The following is a 26,014-nucleotide window of genomic DNA, read 5'->3' on the forward strand; positions in this document are numbered from 1 at the left end:
TAAAGATTTTCATGCCAGGCACAGTGGCTCACGCCTATAATCTCAGCACTTTGGGAGGCCCAGGCGGGCGGATCACTTGAGGTCAAGGGTTCGTGACCAGCCCGGCCAACATGTGAAACCCTGTCTCTACTAAAAATACTAAAATTAGCCCGGCGTAGTGGCACACACGTGTAATCCCAGCTACTTGGGAGGCTGAGGCAGGAGAATCGCTTGAACCTGGGAGGCGGAGGTTACAGTGAGCAAAGATTGTGCCACTACACTCCAGCCTGGATGACAGAGGGAGCCTCGATCTCAAAAATAAGTAAATAAAGGTTTTCCTGGGTCTTTATAGATGAAGGCTCCTGTGTCATGTAAAACTTTATTTACTTATTTTTTTTAGATGGAGCCTCAATCTGTCACCCAGGCTGGAGTGCAGTGGCGTGATCTTAGCTCACTGCAACCTCCACCTTCTGGGCTGAAGCGATTTTCCTGCCTCAGCCTCCCAAGTAGCTGGGATTACAGGCAGGCGCCAACACGCTGGGTTAATTTCTGTATTTTTAGTCAAGAAGCGGTTTCACCATGTTGCTCAGGCTGGTCTCTCTCAATCTTCTGGCCTCAAGCTATCTGCCCACCTTGGCCGCCCAAGTTGTTAGGATTACAGGTGTGAGCCACTGTGCCCGGCTGTCATGTCAAACTAATGCATTTGTTATGCTTTTAGGCCAGGCATGGTGGCTCATGCCTGTAATCCCAGCATTTTGGGAGGCTGAGGCAGAAGGATCACTTGAGGCCAGAAGCTCAAGACCAGCCTGGGCAACACAGCAAGACCCCGTCTCTACCAAAAATACAAAAAATTAGCCTGTAATCCCAGCTACCCAGGAGGCTGAGGTGGGAGGACTGACCGAGCTTGGGAGTTTGAGGCTGTAGTGAGCTGTGATCCCACCACTGTGCTCTAGTCTCGGAGACAGAGAGCTTATCCCAAATAATTAAGTAAATTTGTTAATGCTTTTCTCTTGCTCACCTGTATTTTGTTAGAAGTGTTGGCTGTCACCCTTATGGGTGATAAAAGGTATATCTTTCCACCCCACAGTACTAACAGGACAGATACCTCAGGTGTCCAGTAGCTGCTTGGTGGTGGTAAGGGGCAGGGGGAGCAGTGCATGGAGATTCACGTGGTGTCTAAGAAGGTGGCATGAAGGCCAGGCACAGTGGCTCACGCCTGTAATCTCAGCACTTTGGGAGGCTGAGGCGGGTGATCACAAGGTCAGGAGTTCAAGACCAGCCTGACCAAGATGGTGAAACCTCATCTCTACTAAAAATACAAAAATTAGCTGGGCGTGGTGGCGGGTGCCTGTAATCCCAGCTACTCAGGAGGCTGAGGCAGGAGAATTGCTTGAACCTGGGAGGCAGAGGTTACAGTGAGCCACCGAGATTGCATCACTGCACTCCAACCTGGGCGATACTCGTCTCCAAAAAAAAAAAAAAGGTGGCATCCAACAGGGCACAGTCTGTGTACAGTTGAGAGCCCATGACACACTGGAAAGCAGAGATTGGAGCCTGAGCCACCCTGAAGCACGCCGTGCTGAGCTTTTCCCAGGCATCGCACACAGCCCTCCATGGGAATAAAGACCCCTTTCCCCACAAGCAAAGTACAGCAGGTTTGTGACATGGAGGAGGGTGGTGGGTGCGAAGCTCCTTCCATGATCGAAGGAGCCTAGGCTTCCAGCTGCAAAAACATTTGTAGAAAATTTCCATGTATTCTCAGGACTATAGGGTTTCTTATTCAATCGTTGTAGTCAAATGATGGTCCCCAAAAGGTGTGTCCAAGTTATAACCCCTGGAACAAGTAAGGGTGACCTTGTTTGGAAGAGCATTTACAGATATAATGAGGAATCATCCTGGATTTCCAATGACAGATGTCCTTGTAAGAGGAGAGAGCACAGAGGCACAGGAGAGAAGCTGCGTGAAGATGGGGGCGAAAACAGGCTCTGCAGGCCACAGCCCAGGCATGCCGAGGAGCACTGCAGCCGCTACACAGGCAAGGCACAGATGCTCCCTCGGAGCCTCTGGAAGGAAACCACCCTGGTGAAAGCCTCCGGAACCACGAGAGCAAATTTCTGTTGTTTCAGCAGCCGCAGGACACTGACCCGTCAAATCAACACTCCCACATGCGGCCACAGCTGAGAACCAAAGTCAAGGCAGGCCGCTGTGGAACCGCAGGTGGCATGGCCACTTTCTGTGCTTCATCTGAGCCCCTCCTGGCACACCTGTGGGCATTTCAGGGCAATACCTGTTTACTGAACAAGTGAGAATGCTGGCTGTTGGTTCGTTTTGTTTTTTTTTTTCCGAGACTGTTTCGCTCATCAGCCAGTCTGGAGCGCAGTGGCGCGATCTAGGCTCACTGCAACCTCTGTCTCCTAGGTTTAAGCGATTCTCCTGCCTCAGCCTCCTGAGTAGCTGAGATTACAGGCAAAAGCCACCATGCCCAGCTAATTTTTTGTATGTTTAGTAGAGACAGAGTTTCACCATGTTGGCCAGGCTGGTCTCGAACTCCGGACCTCGTGATCTGCCTGCCTCAGCCTCCCAAAGTGCTGGGATTACAGGCATGAGCCACCGCGCCCGGCCACAAGCTCATTTCTAACTCGAGGCCTGGCTCTTACGACCACACTCAGTTCACTGGCCTCATGCTGTCTGTGATGGACGTGGGGTCAGGGTGCCAGTGGCTCAGCAGGTTGAAGCTTGTGCTACAGCAAGAGGCCAGGTCTCAGTGGCACTGTGCATTCCATACGCCTCGGGGGCAGTCCAGCAGGTCTCTAGGAAGGAGGGCAGCCAACCCCTATAGCACCACTCCAGGACACAGAACACTTGGCCACGTGCAGGCCCTGCTCACCCAGTCTGGGGACAGGCTTTTATATTTTTATTTCTTATTTAAGACGGAGTTTCATCTTGTTGCCCAGGCTGGAGTGCAATGGTGTGATCTCGGCTCACTGCAACCTCCGCCTCCCGGGTTCAAGGGATTCTCCTGCCTCAGCCTCCCAAGTAGGTGGGATTACAGGCATGGGCCACCACACCCAGCTAATTTTGTATTTTTAGTAGAGACGGTTTCTCCATGTTGGTCAGGCTGGTCTCGAACTCCTAACTTCAGATGATCAGCCCGCCTTGGCCTACCAAAGTGCTGGGATTACAGGCATGAGCCACCATGCCTGGCCCCTGGAGACAGTTTTTTCGGAGGCCAGATGTCAACTTCCATCTCCGCATGCCTCAGTTTACCCATCATTGCATCTCGGCACAGAGCCCCATCATGTAGAGTTACTTCGGGTTATTCTGCCCGTGAGAAGAAACTATTGGCAGCGAAGCCATACTTCCCCCTGCCACCTCTCCCCAGCGCAGGTCAGCCGCGCCTCTGCGGTGCAGTCAACCGTTGGCTCTGTGGGTGGCCTGGAGCCAGGCCAGCACCTCTGCCAAGCCAGTGCCTTCACGGGCGCTGATTTCTGCCGTGGTGATGTCCTGCTTGGCACAAGCAATGATGTCTGGAAGCCTGATTAATGACTTCATTTCCTCCATGGCCATGTAACAGGGTAGGTCGCTGGAGTGAAAGAAGCAGCCCATCAGAGTAGTGGCTGCCACACACCTGCCCCGGACCCCCAGCCGCACCACCTCCCTACCCAGCCATGCTCTGGCTGTAGTCCCCGGGAGCCCCTGCCCCTGCTGTGCTGCCTCTCAGCTCAGGGACACCTGCCCCGGACCCCCAGCCGCACCACCTCCCTACCCAGCCATGCTCCCGGCTGTACTCCCAGGGAGCCCCTGCCCCTGCTGTGCTGCCTCTCAGCTCAGGGACGCGTACATTTTATTGAAGAGTATCAGCACCGATGCTTCTGCGAGCTGTTCTGAAGAAAGGAGACCTAAGAGCTGCACACAGGATGCGGAGAGCTGGGTGGGGTCAGAGGCGTCCATCATGAACTGGGGAAAAAGAAACAGATGGCAGCAACGCCCTGCTGCCAAACTTCCTCCCCTGGGCCTCACAGACCTGGCACTGGGAGAGCAAAACTGCATTTTTTTGTTTGTTTGTTTTTGAGACGGAGCACCATCTCGGCTCACTGAAACCTCCGCCTCCTGTGTTCAAGTGATTCTCCTGCCTCAGCCTCCCCAGTAGCTGGGACTACAGACACCTGCCACCACGCCCGGCTAATTTTTTGTACTTTTAGTAGAGACGGTGTTTCACTATATTAGCCAGGATGGCTCCATCTCCTGACCTCGTGATTCGCCCACCTCGGCCTCCCAAAGTGCTAGGATTATAGGAGTAAGCCACTGCGGCCAGCCCAAAACAGCTTTAAACAAAGCTTTGGGAACAGGCAGAAGCAGAGGGAATCGAGTTTTATGAGGATGATCTGGTGACACTCGTCTGTCCTCATGTGGCCATCAGTTCTCCATACTGGAATCTGGGGCACAGGCCTTGTTAAATTGGGACCAACCAGAGGCACGTATAACTCCAACATAAACACAGACGTACCAGGGAGCGACACAGAGGGTTAAGTCTGTTCTCTGCGGAGCAGCAGCCCTGCCCTCAGCAAGGCCTCTGTGAACTCCTACCCGGGCCCGGGAGCGCAAGCACCAGAAACCAGACGTGGTGCCCAGCAGGAAACAACACTACCGTAGGACCTGTTTCCATGACCAGTATAGTCACTAAGTAACCCAAACCCCGTTCTACACACAGCAAGGTTGGGGACTGGACATCACAGAAATGTAGACACAGGTCCCTAAAGAAAGCCCAGGAGAGAACCTACCAGGAGAGAACGGCAGTTTCCATAGTAACTGGACCAGATGGGGCCCATGCACCCCCCCAGCTCCCGGATGGTGATCTTTCTCTGTGCCACGATGTCAGTAAGATTGGTGCCCACCTATAGGAAAAACCACGATGCAGACAATACAAGCACTGTACCGTTGTGAAGTCCTGAAGAGCACCGTGCCCACACCTAACGCGGTGGCCTGAACCCCGCAGACCCATTCTCCAAGGGCTCAGTCCCTAAAGCAGTAACGGCAAGCAGGGACCGACGCCCATCAGTAGTTGCATTCGCTGTGGGGGTGACCAGCCACAGGAACCCGTTGCGAGGGGAGAGGAAGTGCCCGAGGAGGGCGGCAGGCCCCCGCATCCCGCGCCAGGTATCCTCAGCTCGGGCCTCCCCCACGCTCCCGAAGGCTGGCCTTAAGTCAAGACCTGACCCGCTGCGCCTCGGCGTGCACTTAGAGGAGCCCGCAGGTCTTCACCAAGCGCAGAGCGGACCCCGCGCAACTCCACCCGCGGGAGCGGACACCTACCGTGGGCCGTGTCGGGGGCGGCTCCCCCAGGTCGCCCTTCCCATCCCGGGAGCTCACCTGTACAGAGCGGTCAAGGATCCGAGCAGTTAAGGGGTGAGTACCCGCCCCCGTCCGGTGACCCCCGCACCCCGGTCCCGTCCCCGCGCGGAAGGATATCCTGCAGCCGTTTCACCAGCAGCGTCTTCCCGACGCCCGTGGCCCCCAGCAGGAGACACATTCCGTGCTTCGCTCCACCCGGCACCCGTAGCTCGGCCCGCGGAGCAAGGCCCGCCCACCGCTCACTCTCATTGGATAGTTCTGACCCCCGGACTACTCATTGGTTCTTAGGGATCAGGTTCTAAGGGTGAGCCCAATTAGCGGGCAGCGTTAGCGGGAGAGCGGAAGACTCCGCCTCATCGCGGCTCTAGGAACGGCGCGGTGACGTGCGCGTGCGCGCACTGGAGGGAAAAGGCGGAAGCGGAAGTCGGGGGGCGCGCCAGCTGGGATCAGGGGAGCGCCCGCGGCGACGGGTCTGTGCTGGAGGTCGCCATGGGGCGAGGTAGCGGCACCTTCGAGCGTCTTCTAGGTAACGCATCCCCACCCGACGGCCCGACCATTGTCAGCCCGTAGCCCCCGCCCGGCGCTGAGTCAGCGCGGCCCCGAGGGCCCGAGGGGCGCGGACCGGCCGCCCTACCCGCCTGTCCCCGGCCCACTGTCCTCCTGGGCGCGGAGAGGCCGATCGTGGACCCTCGGCGCAACCGTGGGGTCTGCGTCCGTCGGGCGTTGGCGAACCTGGGCTCTGTGAGGGTCCGCGCAGGGCGCCGGCGGCGCTCGGCGTTCTCGCTCCTTTGCGGGCCCGGACATTTGGCCGATTTCCCCTTGACCGACGAGCACCCGGCCGAGTGGGCCACAAGGCCTGAGTCATGAAAGTGGGTGACTCAGTCGGATGTTAGGCTCGCACTTGGGCTTCTGACCCAAAACATTGGGTCTCGAATGGTAGAGCCAGCAGTGTCCTCTCTGGGACCTTCGAGCTCTCTTGGGGGCTGTGAGTCCCAGACCCACTTTTTGTTCCCACACTGGCTTCGGGAAGCGTCTAATGGTTTAGGAAGGCGTTTTCTCACGTTTTTGGAGGTGAAAGCTAATCCTATCTGAGCCTCCTGGAGGTGACACGTTTTAGGAGGGAAAAGGAATGTTGATGTGCACGTGCCCTGTAGGGAAAATGAGTCTTGTGTTTCAGGTTAGGCGCTTGGGTGCTCAGATGGGCTGCCCCAAGCCTGCCTTTTTGTTAAGTATGGTTTTCAAGGAGACTTCAAATGAGACACCTTCCTTGCCCAGGGAACCTGCAAGCAGACTGAGTATCTCAGCCACACAGGTAGTTCAGTGCTTCAGGGATAAATCCAGAGGTTAACTACTGAATCAGTATAGAAAGTGGACGTGGCTTGATTTGTTAGATTGTTTCTGTATCCGGGGAAGGCGGTGTGGGCAGAGCTGGAGCTGCTCCTCAGAGGGACCAGTTGTTGGAGACAGCAGTGATGTGGTATGATGACAGGTATTAGCTGGCTAGTCTTCCTTGGAGCGCCGTTCTGCCCTTATTCCCAAAGCACTTGGAGCGAGGGGCCTGGAGTCTACACTGCAGGCTTCTCTAGCTCTTGCCCAAGCTAAGATCCCATTGAAATGGGGAGCATCTGGGCAAATGGCAACTCCAAGGGACGGGTGATAGAGTTCTTTGTTGAGAAGCAGCTGAGCCTGATGTTTAAGAGTGAATCAGTCTGTGTCTCTGGTGAGCTGTGTGACTCATGGCAGTGCCCTCGCCTCTCTGCTGAGTGTCTTTACCTCGCTCACAGGTTGTGGGAGGGCTTGGACCAGCACCTGGTGTGCTGTTCTCACGCTGTTTGCTGTTTCCCTGAGACCGATGGCACTTCCCTTCCCATCAGCGTGCTCAGGAGGATTCTCTCCTGGTTTTTCATGTGGTCCAAATGTCTAAAGGGGAAGTAGGGAGTCCCCCATGCTGCTGCCAAGCTGGAGTGCTGTGTGGGGAGTCCAGCAGGATGACCCCCCTCTCATGGCATTTTCTCACTCAGACAAGGCGACCAGCCAGCTCCTGCTAGAGACGGATTGGGAGTCCATTCTGCAGATCTGCGACCTGATCCGCCAAGGGGACACACAGTGAGTTCGCGGGGCCTGTGTCGTGAAGCAGGGGAGCGGCCGTGCACTAAGCTGGGCTTGCTTGATTCCCGTTGATTCTCCACAATGTAGCTGACCATGTTAGGTTGTTTTGTAGAGAACTGCATGGTCTACGTGCTAGGATTTTTTGATATCTTGGACAATTAAAGGGTTTTCTCTGCACAGCTTGCAGATGACCTGGTTATGTTTGTATTTGCTTTGGGGTTCTCAAAGACTTAAGACGGTAGACAGACTTTTTTTTTTTTTTGAGACAGGGCCTTGCTTTGTCACCCAGGCTGAAGTGCAGTGGCATGATCTCAGCTCACTGCAGCCCCTGCCTCCCAAGCTCAAGCGATCCTCCCACCTCAGCCTCCCGAGTAGATGGGACTACAGGCGTTCACCATCACACCCGGCTAATTTTTTGTATTTTGGTAGAAATGGGTTTTTGCCATAATGCACAGGCTGGTCTCAGACTCTTAGGCTCAAGCAGTCCTGCTGCCTTGGCCTCCCAAAGCACTGGGATTACAGGCCTGAGCCGCTGCACCTGGCAGCAGATGAACTTTTCTCATCTTGGTTGCTGAGACTATTTTCTTCCCCTTTCTCTCTGCTTTTACCAACGTCATTTCCCTTTCAGAGCAAAATATGCTGTGAATTCCATCAAGAAGAAAGTCAATGACAAGAACCCACACGTGGCCTTGTATGCCCTGGAGGTAAGTAGACTGCCTTGCCTCAGTGGCCCCCAGGGGCCCCACCCCTCACCCCCCACCCCCCACTAGTCAGGACAGCATGAGAAGAGTTTGTCCTGTGGCCTTGCCCACCTCCCTGGGCATACATCAAGCAGGAGAGTTACCACTCATCCTTGAGTGCCTGTGTGAACAGTGCCACCTAGGAGGGGTCACGCTGAGGGACAGATGGGAGATGGGGGAGGGAGTGAGCACCACTTCTTCAGCCGGTCCTGCGTGAGTAAACACTAAACACCAGAAGGCGGATCTTGTCGCTGTGCTTGGCAGTGAGACTTGGCATCACAGGGAGCGGTGCCGTGCAGGCCACTGAGTCTCAGATGCTGCTGCTTGGGGTTCCCCACCGGCCCAGTGGCCTGTCGGGCCTGTTGAAGGGCTCTGCTGTCCCACCAGGTTCCCCACCGGCCCAGTGGCCTGATGGGCCTGTTGAAGGGCTCTGCTGTCCCACAGGGAGGTGGGTCCGTCGAGGAGGACGAGGGGCCCCTGCCCTGATCACTGGCCCCACCCTTCCCTTCCTGGGCATCTGCAGGTCATGGAGTCTGTGGTGAAGAACTGTGGCCAGACAGTTCATGACGAGGTGGCCAACAAGCAGACCATGGAGGAGCTGAAGGACCTGCTGAAGGTGGGTGAGACGGGGGCAAGTGGGTGATCACCCAGGCTGGCACCTTTGCTTCTCCGGGTGTTTACCGGGCACCGATGACAGAACAGCACCAGGTGTGGCGGAAAATGTGCAGGTGCGGATCGGTGGTCCCTGCACTGCACAAGCTCGCACTCACAACTGGGAGGCCCGGGTTTAGCAGGAGCCGGCCTGGGGTGCTGTGTCTGGAGCACCGAGGTGACAGCAACCCTGAGGCCTGGGGGAAGCTTCTGGGAGGCAGGGCTGGGGCACCTGCTGTCCTCAGGAAGGTGAGTAGATGCTGCTGGGTGGGCAGGGCAGTCGCTGGCTATCCTGTGTGAGTGGCTGTGGTCTGGAGGGCAGGCTGGCCACATCCACAGGCCAGCCTGGGAGGGCTGTGAGTGACGGCTTGTAAGATCGGATGTGTCTGGCGGGGGTAGGAGCTGTTTTGGAGAGTGGGGGCTTCATGCTTTCCTGGGCGGAGGAGGAAAAGCCCTCCAGATCCCCAGGAGATTCTGCCGGGGACACTTGCAGGGATTGTGATGTGGACTGTGATGCAGTGGGGGTGCTGCCGCCGGTGTCGGGGAGAAAGGGTGTCCCGTGTGGTCAGGCTGATCCCACTCCGTCCCGACCTGTGGGCCGGGCCTGTGTCTCATAGGGGACTCCCTGGACCCACACAGCTGAGAACCTGCCCGGGATCCCAGTGAACAGCCAGGCCTCCCAAAGCCCTCACTGGCCACCTTGGCTGGCTTCCTGTCCCGTCCTGTCCTGGCTGAGAGGCAGAAGGTGCCAGAGTCCGGCCCTGCCTGACCCTGGTGCCCCCGAGCTCCTTCAGTCAGGCTGCAGATCCTGAGCTGGTTCACTCCTCTATGGGGTGGGGCAGAGCTGTGGAGGGAGGGCGCCGCTGAGGATGCCGAGAGGTTCTGGAAAGGAGCTCAGGCCGCGGTACAGGTGCCCCAGAGCTTCCTTGAAGCAGCCTCTGATCGCACGCCATTCTGCACGTCACACTGGGACGGCGTCCTTGAGAGGGCCTTAGGTGCAAGGCCAGGGTGCGCTTTAACCTGGGGGAAGGGTGGCAGCAGGGGGCTCGGAGCCCGCTCTGAACTTGGGGGTGTTTCTGGAGCAGTTGCCCCCTGGCGTCTCCCCGGCTGTGACTGGAAGGAGGGGCATAGCCGGAGTCCCGCAGTGCCCCTGTGTGCTCAGCCCCAGCACCATGCTGCCACCGTCAGGCCTGCTGGGCCCTGCCTGTTGGAGCCTGACGGGAACCGGGGATCGTGGGCTGGGCGGGTCCCGCGGGGAAAGGGAGACACAGATGGTCAGGAGCGCAGAGACGCGGTATCGTTTGACTCCAGTGAGCCTCCTGGTTTTTGGCAGTGGTTAGAGAAGAGCCATAGTCTTGAGCAAGTAGAAGCAGGCATGAGGTTTGAAGTCAGGGTCTGGGAACAGGTTGGTGCATGGCCCCCACGCCCCACTCGGGGGGCCCTCCCTGGCCTCCATGTCAGCCCCGTCTCCTCAGAGGCTGAGGTCTGCCAGCTGCTTCCTCACACCGAGGCCTCTGGCGCCTGGAGTCTCCTGCGACCCTCACCCCCTCTTCCCTGCCTGCAGAGACAAGTGGAGGTAAACGTCCGTAACAAGATCCTGTACCTGATCCAGGCCTGGGCGCATGCCTTCCGGAATGAGCCTAAGTACAAGGTGGTCCAGGACACCTACCAGATCATGAAGGTGGAGGGTGAGTCAGGACCGAGGTTGGGACCAGGCCAAGGCTTGGAACTGTTGGACAGTCAGGCCCAACGGGCACAGTGGCGAGGAGCCTGGGAAGATGGGCTGCTCCCCGTGGTGGGAGGGAGGAGGGCTGTGGTCTGGAGCCAGGGAAGAAAGACCGTGTGTGTGAGGGCGGGCTCAGACCGGCTCCTGCCTTTCTGGACCCATGACCCACGGGCAGAGGCAGGCAGTGATGTTAGACAGCACGCAGGTGGAAAGGCAGCGGACAGTCTGTTTCAGAGGGGCAGGACTCCTGGCGCCGGGTTGGCTGTGCTGTCAGGGAAGGCCTCTGGAAGAGCTGTCCCGAGTGTCGAGACTGGAACAGAAGTCAGAGCTGGCATGAGCGGGCAGACAGCACGCGTGGGCGGACACTCAGGGTTGAGGCCCCGGGGCAGAAAGGTGGCCAGGTGCCCAGAGGAGAGCGCGGCCGGGCCTGCACAGCGACGGGCTCCGGGCTGTGGGCTGGAGCTCAGCGTTGCTCTCGGCGCAGCAGGAGGCCTCTGGTGGTTTTGTCTCGGCTGTGGCGGCCGAGGTGTGTTTCTCGAGGGTCCCTCGGGGCCGCTGTGGCCACGGAGAACCGGGGATTGTGCGGAGAGAGGTGGGGGTTTCAGGATGCATTTGGAGGTCTTGGCGGGTGCTCGGGGCCCGCTCAGTGAGAGAGAGGTGGGTATGGCTGCTCCCGTCCGTGCAGGCCCTGTGTGGCCCTCAGCTCTGCTGAAGACGAGGCCGGGAGTGTGGGGAATGGGGCGGGCTCCAGGGCTGGTGTGTCCCCTTTGCAGGAGTTGGATGCTTGCCCTGTGGCTGCAGGGTGGGCAGGACCAGTGTGGACAACGCAGGGGGCGCTGCACGAGCTGTCTTGGGCTCTCAACTTCGGGGTAGTGGACGCTGGTGGTCTGTGCTCATGTCTCCTTCCTGGGGTGGGAGCTTTCCTGGATTTTCTCTGGGGTCTTGTGTCTCAAGAATAGCTCGAGGCCGGCCGGGCGCGGTGGCTCACGCCTGTAATCCCAGAACTTTGGGAGGCAGAGGCAGGCGGATCACTTGAGGTCAGGAGATCGAGACCAGCCTGGCCAACATGGTGAAACGCCGTCTCTACTAAAAATACAAAAATTAACCAGGCGTGGTGGTGGGCACCTGTAGTCCCAGCTACTCGGGAGGCTGAGGCAGGAGAATTTCTTTTTTTTTTTTTCCGAGACGGAGTCTCGCTCTGTCACCCAGGCTGGAGTGCAGTGGCACGATCTCGGCTCACTGCAAGCTCCGCCTCCCGGGTTCACGCCATTCTTGGCAGGAGAATTTCTTGAACTCAGGAAGCGGAACTTGCAGTGAGCCGAGATCGCGCCACTGCACTCCAGCCTGGGCGACAGAGCGAGACTCTGTCTCAGAAAAAAAAGAATAGCTCGAGGCCTTGTCCTCAGGAACAGTGGGAGCCCTGGCCAGAGAGCAGAGGGTAAGGGAGCCACTCAGCAGGCGGGGCCGCGCAGGGGCCTGATGCCCTGATGGGGTGGGAGCGGTGTCTCAGGACGGGGCAGCAGGGCCTGGCTCTCGTGTGCCGCCACAGCAAGGACGGAGGCTCCGTGGAGACACCAGCCTTGCGGGCAGGAGGCTGTCTCGGTGCCCCCAGACGCCCTCACTTGGGTGCACAGTCACTGCTATGTCACAGCTGCCAGGAGTGAGGAAGGGGCTTCGGGAGGTCTTGCAGGCCAGGCAGGCGCGGACGGTGACTATGCCTCCTCTCTCCAGGACACGTCTTCCCGGAATTCAAAGAGAGCGATGCCATGTTTGCTGCCGAGAGAGTGAGTGTGGGCGGCCGCTGGGGGTCCTGGAGTTGGGCTGCTCAGGAAGCGTGAAGTGGGGAGCGCTGGGAGTCCGGCTTGCTTGTACCCGGGTTGGTGGCTGAGCTCCCATCTGTCTGGGAGCTGAGGATGCCTGTGTGTCCTGGGCCGAGGCGTAGCAGCCGTCTCTGGAGGGCGAGGTGGAGATGTGGCTTGAGGGCCTTTAGCGTGGCTGGGGGGCTCAGGAAAGAAAAACAAGCACCTTTGATGAGGAAGTCCCTTCCTCAGGCCTTAGCAGCTTCACCCCAGGCCACGCCTCCGGGAAGGGTGGCCCGGGGCATTGCTCTCGCTCGTGCTAGGATCCTCTCTGGGTCCGTTCCCTTCTTTGGGGCAGGGGACTCTGTGCCTCTGGAGCTGGTGGGGAGGGGAGTGTGTGGTCCTGACTGCCTCCCCTCCTCAGGCTCCGGACTGGGTGGACGCTGAGGAATGCCACCGCTGCAGGGTGCAGTTCGGGGTGATGACCCGTAAGGTGAGTTCCCACCTGGGGGGCTCTGTCTACAGCCCCGGCCAGACACCAGGTCCCCTGCCATGTGCAAGGCCACCGTCCCGGCTGGGCCTTTCCTTCCTGGTGGGTGGTTCAGGAGGCGAGTGCAGCTCGCATGGGTGGCAGTGGGGTGTCAGGAGGGGACAGTGAGGCCCACATGAGGGCCTGATGCCGCTGCCTGGGCCAGGCCCAGCCTCACTCTGGAATTATAATGTCTTAAAACAAGGACTACAGGCCTTGCCACAGTCACTCTCCTGCTTGCCAGGGCCATGTGGTCCCCTTCTCTGTGTGGCGTAGCCCATCTGGATTCTGACCCCTCGAGCCATCTTCACACCAAAGCCCCCTCCAGGATGGCAACCGGGAATGCTTGGGGTTTGGGGTGTCAGCAGCTTCCAGCACCCACTGCACTCACAAAAGCTCTTGTTTTGTCAGCACAATTGATATATATTTTGTTTTTGCTTTTCTTTTTAACTTATATTTCCCCAAAACGGTGGCTGGTGTTGAGATTCCTGGGAGCATGTCCAGGTTCCTTGGCCTTAGTGTCCTCCCAGGCATTGTTCTGCTTGTCCCCTGCCTTCCCCGACCTGTGAGGCTCAGCTTCAGCGGTGTACGGAGCAGTTCTGGGCCGGGTGGCACATCAGGGTCCCCAGTGCCTGTGACCAGCCCCCCCATCTTGCAGCACCACTGCCGGGCGTGTGGCCAGATCTTCTGTGGAAAGTGTTCCTCCAAGTACTCCACCATCCCCAAGTTCGGCATCGAGAAGGAGGTGCGCGTGTGTGAGCCCTGCTACGAGCAGCTGAACAGGTGGGTCCCCGCCCCCGCTTGGGCTGCAGGCAGGGCAGGATCTCCAGGCTGGCCTTCCTGTCCCTCTTGGCCATGGTGCCCGAGGCCTGCAGACCCCAGAGGGCCCTCACAGCACAGCAGCTGGAAGATCAAGGGAAACCCAGGGCGGCCGCATGCCCTCGGACCCTGCCCCACACTAGGGCAGGTGGGTGTGCGAGACTGGGCGCTGCGGCTCCAGGGACCAAGGCTGCCCCGACAGACCTGTTGCTTGGGTTCGGGTTTGGATTCGTTTGCATTTCAACGTTTGGAATAAAACTTACAGAAAAGTTGCAAGAGTAGCACAGAGAAGCTGCGGGGCCGTGGCCAGTGCCTCAGCAGTCGGTGTTTTGCGGCAGAGTTTGCTCTGCCTCCCCTCTCCTGCGTGTGCGCGTGTTCACACAGGTTTTTTGTTTTTTTGTGTTTTTTTTGAGACGGAGTCTCGCTCTGTCACCCAGGCTGGAGTGCAGTGGCGCAATCTGGGCTCACTGCAACCTCCGCCTCCCTGGTTCACGCCATTCTCCTGCCTCAGCCTCCCGAGTAGCTGGGACTACAGGCACCAGCCACCGCGCCCGGCTAGTTTTTTGTATTCTTTTTAGTAGAGACGGGGTTTCACCATGTCAGCCAGGATGGTCTCGATCTCCTGACCTCGTGATCCGCCCGTCTCAGCCTCCCAAAGTGCTGGGATTACAGGCTTGAGCCACCGCGCCCGGCCTTTCACACAAGTTTTATCCTGAATTTGCATGAGTGCAGACGTCATGCCCCTTGGCACCCAGATCTTCACGTGGCGATCCCTGAGAGGGACAGTGCTCTCATGGCCACAGTGGTTGCTCAGGACTGTGCTGCCCCCAGCATTGGCTTCTGCTCTGTGGGCCACGTTCCATTTCTGCCATGGTCCCAGCAGCATCGCTGGGTCGCGTGTGTTTTTTGTGTGGGCTGCACTCCCTCCTTAGTTCCCTTTTTCTGGACCATGTCATTACCTCCCTGTGTCGTGCTGTGGACATTTCTGGAAAGTCAGGCCGTGGCCCCTTGGCCCTCTGTTCAGGTCTGAGGCTTCCACCTGCTTAGGTTCGGGAAGCCCAGGAGTGAGGCCATGCCCCTCTCATAGCGTCCCATCCCAGCCAGCCATGTCTGGTGATGAGCTGCTGCTGCCCGAGAACTTCCTTTTTCTTTTTTTTTTTTTTTTTTGAGACGGAGTCTCGCTCTGCCGCCCAGGCTGGAGTGCAGTGGCCGGATCTCAGCTCACTGCAAGCTCCGCCTCCCGGGTTCACGCCATTCTCCTGCCTCAGCCTCCCGAGTAGCTGGGACTACAGGCGCCCGCCACCGCGCCCGACTAGTTTTTTTGTATTTTTTTAGTAGAGACGGGGTTTCACCGTGTTAGCCAGGATGGTCTCGATCTCCTGACCTCGTGATCCGCCTGTCTCGGCCTCCCAAAGTGCTGGGATTACAGGCTTGAGCCACCGCGCCCGGCCAACTTCCTTTTTCTTCCTGTAACTAAGAAGAACTTGGCCGGGCGGGGTGGCTCACGCCTGTAATCCCAGCACTTTGGGAGGCCGAGGCGGGTGGATCACAAGGTCAGGAGATCGAGACCATCCTCGCTAACACGGTGAAACCCCATCTCTACTAAAAATACAAAAAAAATTAGCCGGGCGTGGTGGCGAGCACTTGTAGTCCCAGCTCCTCGGGAGGCTGAGGCAGGAGAATGGCGTAAACCCAGGAGGCGGAGCTTGCGGTGAGCTGAGATCGCGCCACTGCGCTCCAGCCTGGGTGACAGAGCGAGACTCCGTCTCAAAAAAAAAAAAAAAAAAAAAGAAAGAAAGAACTTGCCTTGAGCCACATCAGTGTCCCGTCCGTTGCAGCCACTGCGCACATGCGTGAGTCTGCTGTGACCCAGCGGCTCCATGGCAGGGTATCCCAGCGCCACTGCTGCCTTCACACACACACACTGGCCGGTGTGTCCCTGCCCGGGGGCTGTGCGAGTCTGCCTCACGCGGACTTTTCTTTTAGAAGAGAGCCCCAGGCCGGCCAGGCGCGGTGGCTCACGCCCGTAATCCCAGCACTTTGGGAGGCCGAGGTGGGCAGATCATGAGACCAAGAGATCAAAACCATCCTGGCCAACATGGTGAAATCCTGTCTCTACTTAAAATACAAAAATTAGTTGGGTGTGGTGGCGGGCGCCTATAGTCCCAGCTGCGCGGGAGGCTGAGGCAGGAGAATTGCTTGAACTCAGGAGGTGGAGGTTACAGTGAGCCGAGATCGCGTCACTGCACTCCATCCTGGGCGACGGAGCAAGACTACCTCAAAAAACAAAATAAAAAAGAAAAGAGCCCTAGATCGAAGGTCAGCGTGCGTGCTTTGAAATTGGCGACCATGCTGTGAGCCTGTGGCCCCTGGACTGCCTGGGGTGCCCCAGAAGAGCTTACTGGGCATGACAGGTGCTGCCCTGTCTGCCCCTTCTTGGGTGGGGCCCATCCCACAGTGGCAGTGCTGTGTTTGGTTTCCCGAGCGCCGTAGGAAGGTCTTCGCAGGCCTGGCTGGTGTCCCGAATGTCCATTTTCAGGAGAGGAACTGGGGCTTACCCTGAGGGACTCCCCCAAGCCCTTGTGGCTGCTGTGATGCCCTCGAGTCCTGCCCTGCTCTGCTCTAGCGTGTAGCCATTGGGACTCTGTGACTGACCACTGTCATCGCTCTGTGGGGACACTTAGAGGAGCCCATGGAGTGCAGTTGAGAGCTTTGGCGGGGGCAGGGTGGCGTCAGCGCATGGTCACCTGCAGCATCCCTTGTGCCCACAGGAAAGCGGAAGGAAAGGCCACATCCACCACTGAGCTGCCCCCCGAGTACCTGACCAGCCCCCTGTCTCAGCAGTCCCAGGTACTCAACCCCGTCCATCCCGTGGGCACATCTTCCCTGGGGGCCCCCCTCACCCTCCCCACTTGTCCTCAGCTGCCCCCCAAGAGGGATGAGACGGCCCTGCAGGAGGAGGAGGAGCTGCAGCTGGCCCTGGCGCTGTCACAGTCGGAGGCAGAGGAGAAGGAGAGGCTGGTAAGCCGGGTGGGGCGGGGCAGCCTCAGGAAGGGCCCAGCTGCCCTGGATGTGCTGCGGTGGGACCAGAGGGGCATCTCGTACACCCGAGTGATGCCCCTCCTAATTCTGGCTCAGAGACAGAAGTCCACGTACACTTCGTACCCCAAGGCAGAGCCCACGCCCTCGGCCTCCTCTGCGCCCCCCGCCAGCAGCCTGTACTCTTCACCTGTGGTGAGTGGCCCTCGGGCTGGAGCTGCCTCTCCCGGAAGGCAGTAGGGTTGATAGGGGACGCGGGTCCCCGGGCTTCCCAGAGAGGACAGCCCTAGCACACGGACAGACATCAGGGCAGAGCCCCAGGGCTCCAGGCCCCCGTTCCTCTGGGTCCCTGGTCTGGCCCTTGGGACTGAGGACATGGGACAGGCTGTGGGGAGGGCGCCTTGCTGGTGAGACGCCATCTCTTCCACACCCTCCCGCCCCACAGGAACTGGAAGACTTGCTTTCTGGGGCATCCACATGGCCTCTCCCTGGCCTCAGCCCTGCTCTCAGTGGGGGGTGAAGAGGCCGCCTGTGTTGCAGGGGGTTGGGTCAGGGACAGCAGGTTGAGAAAGTAATTTTGTAGGTTCTGTGGAGTGGCCAGGCCGCTGCAGGCCCAGGGGCTCAGAACAGCTCTGCCCCGGTGAGCCACCCCTTCCCTTCTTCCCCTCCTTCCCAGGCTGTTGGCCGGGGCCCCACATGCAGGACCATGGGGGCTGTCCAGTGTCCACCTTGAGGCCCCAGGGCTGGCCTGGTGCTGCCCTGTTCCTCCCATAGCAAGGTTAGGAGTCTCATAGGACGGCAGTGCTGCCTGCCTCTGTGGAGTTCTGAGCATCTGGAAGAGGAGAAAAGATGGCCACTGAGATGCCAGGAATCAGAGGAGGGCACGGAGGGAGGGCCCAGGCTGCAGCTCCGGTCTCCAGGATCTGCCGCACTGGGGCCATCCCTGTCCCTGCCCGAGCAACTGTCCTGTCGCCTGTGACACTCAGATGCCCCTTTCTCCCCAGAACTCGTCGGCGCCTCTGGCTGAGGACATCGACCCTGAGGTAAGGCCCGGTGTGAGGTGTGTCCTCTCACGGTTTCTGGCCTTGGGAGTGACCCCCTTGTTGCCTGCAGCTCGCGCGGTATCTCAACCGGAACTACTGGGAGAAGAAGCAGGAGGAGGCTCGTAAGAGCCCCACGCCGTCAGCGCCCGTGCCCCTGACGGAGCCGGCTGCACAGCCTGGGGAGGGGCACGCAGCCCCCGCCACTGTGGTGGAGGTGAGGGGCTGCTCCCGGCGTTCCTAGTGGCAGGGTCCCTTGGAAGGGGTGGATGTGGGACAGGTCGGAGGCCCCACTCATTCTCTCTCTTCCAGAACCCCCTCCCGGAGACAGACTCTCAGCCCATTCCTCCCTCTGGTGGCCCCTTTAGTGAGGTAAGCTGTGGCTCCCTCCACGGGCCAGGGCAAAATACGGCCTCCAGGCCCCATAGCACCAGGCACATGGCACAGGTGCCTGCCCTAACCAGAGGGCTGTGCCAGAGCAAGGGTGTCTGCCCCAGCCCCGCCCTTAGTGGCCTTTCCCAATGGAAACTGCACCAGGCCGTGGTCCAGAGCTGGGGCCACTCTGTGGACCTAATGTGGACCTGAATATTCCAGAGCAGTCTAGAACCACCAGATGAGGCCTTGGCCTTACCTGGGGCTTCTGGGCTGGCTGGCTGTCAGAGCACAGGGCCTTGGAGAGGGAGGCAGCTGGCATGGGGCCCTGAGCCCGCTCCGTCCTGAGCAGGGCCTGCTGCTGGACAAGGGCCTGCCTCCGGGGCCTCGCCTTCCTCGGCTGCAGAAGGGGTTGCTTCCATAAGGAGCAGATGGACTGTGCTCCAGGCCTGCGTGCAGCAGGCGCCTCCGTCCCAGGCCCCACCGGGGAGGCTGGCTCGGGCGTGGCCGCACTCATCCAGAACCCTGCCCTGCCCGCAGCCACCGTTCCACAACGGCGAGTCCGAGGAGAGCCACGAGCAGTTCCTGAAGGCGCTGCAGAACGCCGTCACCACCTTCGTGAACCGCATGAAGAGTAACCACATGCGGGGCCGCAGCATCACCAACGACTCGGCGGTGCTCTCGCTCTTCCAGTCCATCAATGGCATGCACCCGCAGCTGCTGGAGCTGCTCAACCAGCTGGACGAGCGCAGGCGTAGGTGCCCGTGCCACGGGTCCTTGGCTGGGGGGCAGCGGGTGTTGTGAGTGCCGTCCTGGGCCAGGGCCTCCCCGGAGGACGCTGGGCTCTTGTGAGTCCTTCACTGGGGCTGTGGCCTCCTCTGAGGGTCTCAGTGGGAGGTGGTCTCAGTGATGACCATGCCGTGCCCTGCCCTGCCCAGAACCCTCTGCCTGCCTCCCCTAGAGCCCAGTGCCTTCAGAGCCCTCTGCAGAAGGTTGGGCACAGGGCAGCCTGTCTGCGTGTCTGTTCCACCCAGGAGCTTCTCGGCACTGTGCCGGAGCGGTCAGGGTTGCTCTGTCGTCTGCCCACAGTGTACTATGAGGGGCTGCAGGACAAGCTGGCACAGATCCGTGATGCCCGGGGGGCGCTGAGTGCCCTGCGCGAAGAGCACCGGGAGAAGCTTCGCCGGGCAGCCGAGGAGGCAGAGCGCCAGCGCCAGATCCAGCTAGCCCAGAAGCTGGAGATAATGCGGCAGAAGAAGCAGGTGCAGTGGCTGCCCAGCCACGGGCCGGGGTGGGCTGGGGAGCCCCCAGCGTAACCACCGCCTTTCTGCCGCACAGGAGTACCTGGAGGTGCAGAGGCAGCTGGCCATCCAGCGCCTGCAGGAGCAGGAGAAGGAGCGGCAGCTGCGGCTGGAGCAGCAGAAGCAGACGGTCCAGATGCGTGCGCAGATGCCCGCCTTTCCCCTGCCCTACGCCCAGGTAGGTGCCATCCTCTTTGCACCCAGGGGCTTGTGGGCTGAGGACCAGCTCTCACCACTGTCTCCTTCGTCCCCAGCTCCAGGCCATGCCCGCGGCCGGAGGCGTGCTCTACCAGCCCTCGGGACCAGCCAGCTTCCCCAGCACCTTCAGCCCCGCTGGCTCGGTGGAGGGCTCCCCCATGCATGGCGTGTACATGAGCCAGCCGGCCCCTGCCGCAGGCCCCTACACCAGCATGCCGGGCACCGCAGCTGGTAAGGACGGGTCGGGGCAGAGAGCACGCTTTTTTCCCTCGTTTATTTTAAATGAATTTACAGAAAAGCAGTAAGAATGGTGCGAAGGGTTTTCCCAATTGCCCCGATGTGAATGTTATCCCTGCTTTCTCCTGTTTTCACGCAAATGCACTCACACAGGCTTTCCTGCTGGAGCCGTGTTTCAGTCCATGCATGGCAGGTGCTGCCCTCTCCCCTGAATGCGACAGCGAGCATTTCCTGAAACCAGCAGGAAGATCCTCGTCCATAGCAGGCTCAGCCCTCACGGACTGTCCCAGTGGTGTCCTGTAAACAGCACGCCCGCTGCTGCGTGGATTCAGCCCTCCGTCCACTTGCCTTTAATCTAGAGTGTTTCCCAGTCAGCCTTTGTGTTTTGTGACATCGACTGTCCCAAGAGCACTGGCCTGTCGTTCGGCAGACTGTCCTCAGCTTAGGTTTGTCTGGTGTCTCCATGCGGTGACCGTAAGGCTGTGCTTTTCCTCAGAGTGGCACAGAAGGTGACATGCGTCCTGTCAGTCCCGTTCTTGGCCATTCGGCTGAGACGGAGTCTGCCAGGGATTTTCACTGTGAAGTGACTGTCTTGCCCTTTGTAATCAGATGTCTCTTTGGGGAGGCTTTTCAAATACTCTGGGACTCCTCAACGTCTAGCATTGTTTTGCTAATGTTGCCTGTGTTTATGACAGTGTTTGCCAAATAGCGCTTTCTAATTCTGCTGTTGTCTTTCCACTGGCGGGAGGTGCTCTGCCCGCTCTCCTACTTATTGTCAGTCACAGCAGCATGGAGATGTGTTTGTTTTTTCTTTCAAAGGTGACGCTCCTCTGTCATCACTGTTTATTCTTAGAGTCTTGCTGTCACCGAGGCTGGAATGCAGTGCCATGATCCTGGTTCACTGCAGCCTCCACCTCCTGGGCTCAAGCAATCCTCCCGCCTCAGCCTCTTGAGTAGCTGGGACTACAGGATTACGTCACCATGCCTGGCTAATTAAAAAAAAAAGGGCGGGCGCGGTGGCTCAAGCCTGTAATCCCAGCACTTTGGGAGGCCGAGACGGGCGGATCATGAGGTCAGGAGATCGAGACCATCCTGGCTAACACGGTGAAACCCCGTCTCTACTAAAAAATAGAAAAAACTAGCCAGGTGAGGTGGCGGGCGCCTGTAGTCCCAGCTACTCGGGAGGCTGAGGCAGGAGAATGGTGTAAACCTGGGAGGTGGAGCTTGCAGTGAGCTGAGATCCGGCCACTGCACTCCAGCCTGGGCGACAGAGCGAGACTCCGTCTCAAAAAAAAAAAAAAAAAAAAAAAAAAAAGGCTGGGCATGGTGGCTCACGCCTGTTGTCCCAGCACGTTGGGAGGCTGAGGCGGGTAGATCATGAAGTCAGGAGTTCAAGACCAGCCTGCCAAGAGGGTGAAACCTCGTCTCCACTAAACATACAAACATTAGGTGGGCATGGTGGCAGGTGTCTGTAATCCCAGCTATTCTGGAGGCAGAGGCAGAGAGTCAGTTGAACCCGGGAGGCAGAGGTTGCAGTGAGCTGAGATTATCCTCTGCACTCCAGCCTGAGCAACAGAAACTCTGTCTCAAAAAAAAATGTAGAAATGAAGTCTTTCTGTGTTGCCCAAGCTGACCTCAAACTCCTGACCTCGAGTGATCCGCCCTTCTCGGCCTCCCAAAGTGCTAGGATTACAGGCATGAGCCACCGTGTCCAGCCCCGTTACTTTGATGCTCAAAGTGTCCCAGGTGTGGCCATGGGAGGCGCCAGTGGCTCTCTGTTGCGTAGGGCCTTCAGTTTCAGATGCTTCCGAGTTTCTGTTGCTAGATACTCTGTGTTCGTCTTGTACATGCCCAGCCCTGGACCCAGCCAGTTCTTCAAGGAGCCCTAGTTCCCTTTAGTGGAGGGTGGTCTGGATCTTGGTTAGAAGCCAAGATCGATATTCTGGGTGTGCCCACAGCTCTAGGTTGTTAGCAGAGCTGGAAAGTGTGTATATTTATCCAAGTGCACAGTCATGGGTGTGTCTGTGCATGTGTGAATACATGCATCTTTGTGTATTATAAAAACCATGAGTGCAGCCAGGTGCAGTGGCTCATGCTTGTAATCCCAACACTTTGGGAGGCTGAGGCAGAGATCAGGAGTTCAAGACCAGCCTGACCAACATGGTGAAACTCCATCTCTACTAAAAATACAAAATTAGCCGGGCGTGGTGGTGCACACCTATAGCCCCAGCTACTTGGGAGGCTGAGACAGGAGAATCACTGGAACCTGGGAGGCGGAGGTTGCAGTGAGCCAAGATCATGCCATTGCCCTCCAGCCTGGGCAACAGAGCAAGACTCCGTCTCAAAAAAAAAAAATAATAAATCCATGAGTTAATTCCAGTACTTGCAATTTTAATCCAATAGCACAGTTTTCTTTTGCATTGTTTTCAATATACTTACTTGCTCAGCCCTAGAGTACACAAAAAGTGGTTTTAAGAATGCCAACCTGGGCCGGGCGCGGTGGCTCAAGCCTGTAATCCCAGCACTTTGGGAGGCCGAGACGGGCGGATCACGAGGTCAGGAGATCGAGACCATCGTGGCTAACACGGTGAAACCCCGTCTCTACTAAAAAATACAAAAAACTAGCCGGGCGAGGTGGCGGGCGCCTGTAGTCCCAGCTACTCGGGAGGCTGAGGCAGGAGAATGGCGTAAACCCGGGAGGCGGAGCTTGCAGTGAGCTGAGATCCGGCCACTGCACTCCAGCCTGGGTGACAGAGCGAGACTCCGTCTCAAAAAAAAAAAAAAAAAAAGAATGCCAACCCGGCCTGCTGTGAAGACGATGCCTCATAACTGGAGTGTAACATTTCTGTGTAGTTCCTGTCATTTGTAGCCTGAGGCCGTGGAGTCCAGATTCTCGGTTCAGAAGTTACTAGGATTCACTCTCCCATCCTATCGGTCAGACCATGTCACTTATTTCAAATACAGTTTGGTTCGTTTCTTCTGATTTCATTCCATTCTAGGATTTTTCTCCCATCCTTGTTGGTTTTATTTTATTTTTTTTGAGACCAAGTCTTGCTCTGTTGCCCAGGCTGGAGTGCAATGGTGCTATCTCAGCTCACTGTAACCTCTGCCTCCCAGGTTCAAGCAGTTCTCCTGCATCAGCCTTCTGCATAGCTGGGATTACAGGCACTCGCCACCATGCCCAGCTAGTTTTTGTATTATTAGAGACAGGGTTTTACTGTGTTAGACAGGCTGGTCTTGAACTTCTGCCCTCGTGATCTGCCCACCTCGGCCTCCCAAAGTGCTGGAAGTACAAGTATGAGCCACCACACCCGGCCGATGTTCCTTTTTTTAAAAACATGAAATCTGAACTTGGTTCCAAAAGTCACAACAAAAAGGAAAACTCCTGGCTGGGCGGTGGCTCATGCCTGTAATCCTAGCACTTTGGGAAGCCACGGCAGGCCAATCATCTTGAGGTCAGGAGTTCGACACTAGCCTGACAAACATGGCGAAACCCCGTCTCTCCTAAAAATACAAAAACTTAGCCGGGTGTGGTGGTGTACACCTGTATTCCCAGCTGCTCGGGAGGCGGAGGCAGGAGAATTGCTTCAACCCAGGAGGCAGAGGTTACAGTGAGCCAAGATCACGCCACTGCACTCCAGCTTGCACAACAGAGGGAGACTCTCTCAAAAAAAAAAAGTAAAACTGAAGAGTAGGGCGTCCCTTACTCCCCTCCGCATTGCCCTGGCTGAACCATCTCCCCTGTCTTGTTTGTCACAGATCCCAGCATGGTGAGCGCCTACATGTACCCAGCAGGGGCCACTGGGGCGCAGGCGGCTCCCCAGGCCCAGGCCGGACCCACCGCCAGCCCCGCCTACTCGTCCTACCAGCCTACTCCCACAGCGGGCTACCAGGTATACAGGAAGGCCTCTTCCCTCCTGCCAGGGCCAGCCCCAGCGCCAGCCCCTTCTCCCACGGCACCCCTTCCCTCCGCAGAACGTGGCCTCCCAGGCCCCGCAGAGCCTCCCGACCATCTCTCAGCCTCCGCAGTCCAGCACCATGGGCTACATGGGGAGCCAGTCGGTCTCCATGGGCTACCAGCCTTACAACATGCAGGTACAGCGGCCTCCAGGCTCTGCTGGGGCTGGGGTGGGGGAGCAGTTGATGATGCTGAGGGTCCCTTGGTGAGGCTGGCGGGCACTGGGTGGGCTCCACTCCTTCTGCTCCTCGCCCTCCACTCTCTGGGCGCTCCTTGTGGTCACCTCTGGATTGCTGCAAGCCAGAAGCACCCCTGCCTGCCTGGCCACAGGGCCGCTTTCTCACATCTGGCATCCTCTCGCGACAGAATCTCATGACCACCCTCCCGAGCCAGGACGCGTCTCTGCCACCCCAGCAGCCCTACATCGCGGGGCAGCAGCCCATGTACCAGCAGGTGAGCCATGCCAGGGGCCTCACAGCAGCACCCACGGGGCAGCCTCCGCCTTCGTGGTTTAGCATGGGTCCTCTGGCCCCAGTGGGGATTGTCCTGTGCGCCTGCTCACATGGGGAGACGCATACCCAAGGCCCCTTCTCAGCAGACAGAACGAGGACGCAAGTCTTAGGGCAGACATGCATGTCCACAAGTGTAGACAGAAAAACCGTTAATTTACTCGAAAGCCAAAGGCCATGTAAGCTGCACTCGGTGGACATGGATTAGCAGCTCTTGTGGGTCTGTGGCTCTGCTGGGACAAAAGCCTTCCTCCCAGGGCCATTCCTGCTTTCCTCCTGCACAGATGGCATCCTCTGGCGGTCCCCCCCAGCAGCAGCCCCCTGTGGCCCAGCAGCCGCAGGCGCAGGGGCCGCCGGCACAGGGCAGCGAGGCCCAGCTCATCTCATTCGACTGACCCAGGCCGTGCTCACGTCCGGAGTAACACTACAGTTCACCCGAAACGCCTCGTCTCTAACTGCCATCATCCCGCCTCCCTGTCCTCTACTGCTGGTAGTGTCCCTTCTCTGCGAGTGAGGGGGGGCTTTCACCCCAAGCCCACCTTCCTTCTTGTCCTCAGCCCGCTGCAGTCCCTGAGTTGGTCTCTGCTTTCTTTCCCCAAGGCTGGGCCACGGGGAGGGAAGGTGGGAGGGAAGGACCTTCTCCCAGGGGAAGCCCCCAGCCCTGTGGGTTATGGTCTGTGAGAAGTGGCAGGAATGGGGACCCTCACCCCCCCGAGCAGCCTGTGCCCTCTGGCCCCACTGTGAGCTGGCTGTGGTGTCTGGGTGTGGCCTGGGGCTCCCTCTCCAGGGGCCTCTCGGCAGCCACAGCCAAGGGTGGAGGCTTCAGGTCTCCAGCTTCTCTGCTTCTCAGCTGTCATCTCCAGTGCCCCAGAATGGTACAGCGATAATAAAATCTATTTCAGAAAGCATCAGCGTTTTTTTTTTTTTTTTACTAATTTTTTTGAGATGGAGTCTCACTCTGTCACCCAGGCTGGAGTGAGGTGGTGATCTCCACTCACTGCAAGCTCTGCCTCCCGGATTCAAGCGATTCTTGAGCCTCAGCCTCCCAAGTAGCTGGGACTACAGGTGCACGCCATTACCATGCCTGTCTAGTTTTTGTATTTTTTAGTAGCGACGGTGTTTCACCATGTTGGCCAGGCTGGTCGTGAACGCCTAACCTCAGGTGATCCACCTGCCTCTGCCGCCTAAAGTTCTGGGATTACAGGCGTGAGCCACTGCGCCCGGCCTGCATCAGCGTTTGCTCAGGGGGCAGGTGGTCCGGCTGACGGCCCAGCTGCGGGCAGGGTCCTGTCCAGCCTGTCCCTCCCTGAGGCTGCGTGCCAGGGGTCACCTGTGCCCTGCGCGGCTCTACACCGCCGGTGGCTGGTGAGGAGTTTGGGCTTGGCGCCGCCTCCGTATAGTGGCTGAAGCTTCCCGAGCGCTCCTCATTCCTGGGAAGGGAGCCGGATAATGGGAAGGGTGGGGGCTCAGCGCTCCGAGTCCGCGGCCGGGGGCTGGCAGGGCTGAAACCCGCCTCCCGAGTGTTGAAAGCGGCAGGCGCCGGCCTTTGCACCCAGAGGCCAGGGCGTCTCACGCACCTTCACATCCGGGCCTCTTAGGGGGGCGCGGCTTTGGCTTTTCCAGGAAGGAATGGACTCGAACGGAGAGGGAAAGCGG

General features: G+C 58.5%; 2 protein-coding genes across 15 annotated transcripts; one reads left to right on the plus strand and one right to left on the minus strand.

Moving 5' to 3' along the window:
• Positions 1–1,713: 1,713 nt before the first annotated feature.
• Positions 1,714–5,518, minus strand: ARL16 (ADP ribosylation factor like GTPase 16). 2 transcript variants are annotated; one of them, XM_077973376.1, is made up of 5 exons: positions 5,449–5,518; positions 5,293–5,351; positions 4,761–4,874; positions 3,821–4,428; positions 1,714–3,562 (listed from the first exon to the last, which is right to left on the minus strand). In XM_077973376.1, the coding sequence occupies exons 4-5, from the start codon at positions 4,027–4,029 to the stop codon at positions 3,391–3,393; spliced, it is 381 nt and encodes a 126-aa protein (XP_077829502.1). In that variant the 5' UTR covers positions 4,030–4,428; positions 4,761–4,874; positions 5,293–5,351; positions 5,449–5,518; the 3' UTR covers positions 1,714–3,390. The 2 variants fall into 2 exon arrangements, with proteins under 2 accessions (XP_077829502.1, XP_077829501.1); XM_077973375.1 differs by having other exon boundaries at positions 3,821–3,936; positions 5,293–5,350; positions 5,448–5,518.
• Positions 5,519–5,757: 239 nt separating this feature from the next.
• Positions 5,758–25,266, plus strand: HGS (hepatocyte growth factor-regulated tyrosine kinase substrate). 13 transcript variants are annotated; one of them, NM_001261611.2, is given in 22 exon segments: positions 5,758–5,857; positions 7,353–7,437; positions 8,069–8,144; positions 8,704–8,796; positions 10,396–10,519; positions 12,289–12,341; positions 12,781–12,849; positions 13,544–13,668; positions 16,476–16,554; positions 16,627–16,725; positions 16,843–16,938; positions 17,748–17,786; positions 17,857–18,000; positions 18,096–18,155; positions 18,696–18,909; positions 19,245–19,417; positions 19,494–19,634; positions 19,711–19,885; positions 23,651–23,784; positions 23,867–23,986; positions 24,216–24,302; positions 24,643–25,265. In NM_001261611.2, coding segments are annotated over 22 exon segments (2,334 nt in total). In that variant the 5' UTR covers positions 5,758–5,820; the 3' UTR covers positions 24,754–25,265.
• The last annotated feature ends 748 nt before the right edge of the window (positions 25,267–26,014 follow it).

The sequence above is a fragment of the Macaca mulatta genome, chromosome 16 (genome assembly GCF_049350105.2).
Source record: "Macaca mulatta isolate MMU2019108-1 chromosome 16, T2T-MMU8v2.0, whole genome shotgun sequence".
Lineage (NCBI taxonomy): Eukaryota > Metazoa > Chordata > Mammalia > Primates > Cercopithecidae > Macaca > Macaca mulatta.

What these genes read in the sequence shown, in the direction of transcription:
- ARL16 (XM_077973375.1), bottom strand. Translation starts at nt 5,509, where the DNA reads ATGTGTCTCCTGCTGGGGGCCACGGGCGTCGGGAAGACGCTGCTGGTG. An exon ending in CGCCCCCGACACGGCCCACG is followed by an intron (nt 4,875 to 5,292) that starts GTAGGTGTCCGC and finishes TTTTTCCTATAG; the next exon opens with GTGGGCACCAATCTTACTGA. An exon ending in CTGATACTCTTCAATAAAAT is followed by an intron (nt 3,563 to 3,820) that starts GTACGCGTCCCT and finishes CTTTCACTCCAG; the next exon opens with CGACCTACCCTGTTACATGG.
- HGS (XM_077969390.1), top strand. Translation starts at nt 5,821, where the DNA reads ATGGGGCGAGGTAGCGGCACCTTCGAGCGTCTTCTAG. An exon ending in AGCTGAAGGACCTGCTGAAG is followed by an intron (nt 8,797 to 10,395) that starts GTGGGTGAGACG and finishes CCCTGCCTGCAG; the next exon opens with AGACAAGTGGAGGTAAACGT. An exon ending in TTCCCCTGCCCTACGCCCAG is followed by an intron (nt 19,635 to 19,710) that starts GTAGGTGCCATC and finishes CTTCGTCCCCAG; the next exon opens with CTCCAGGCCATGCCCGCGGC.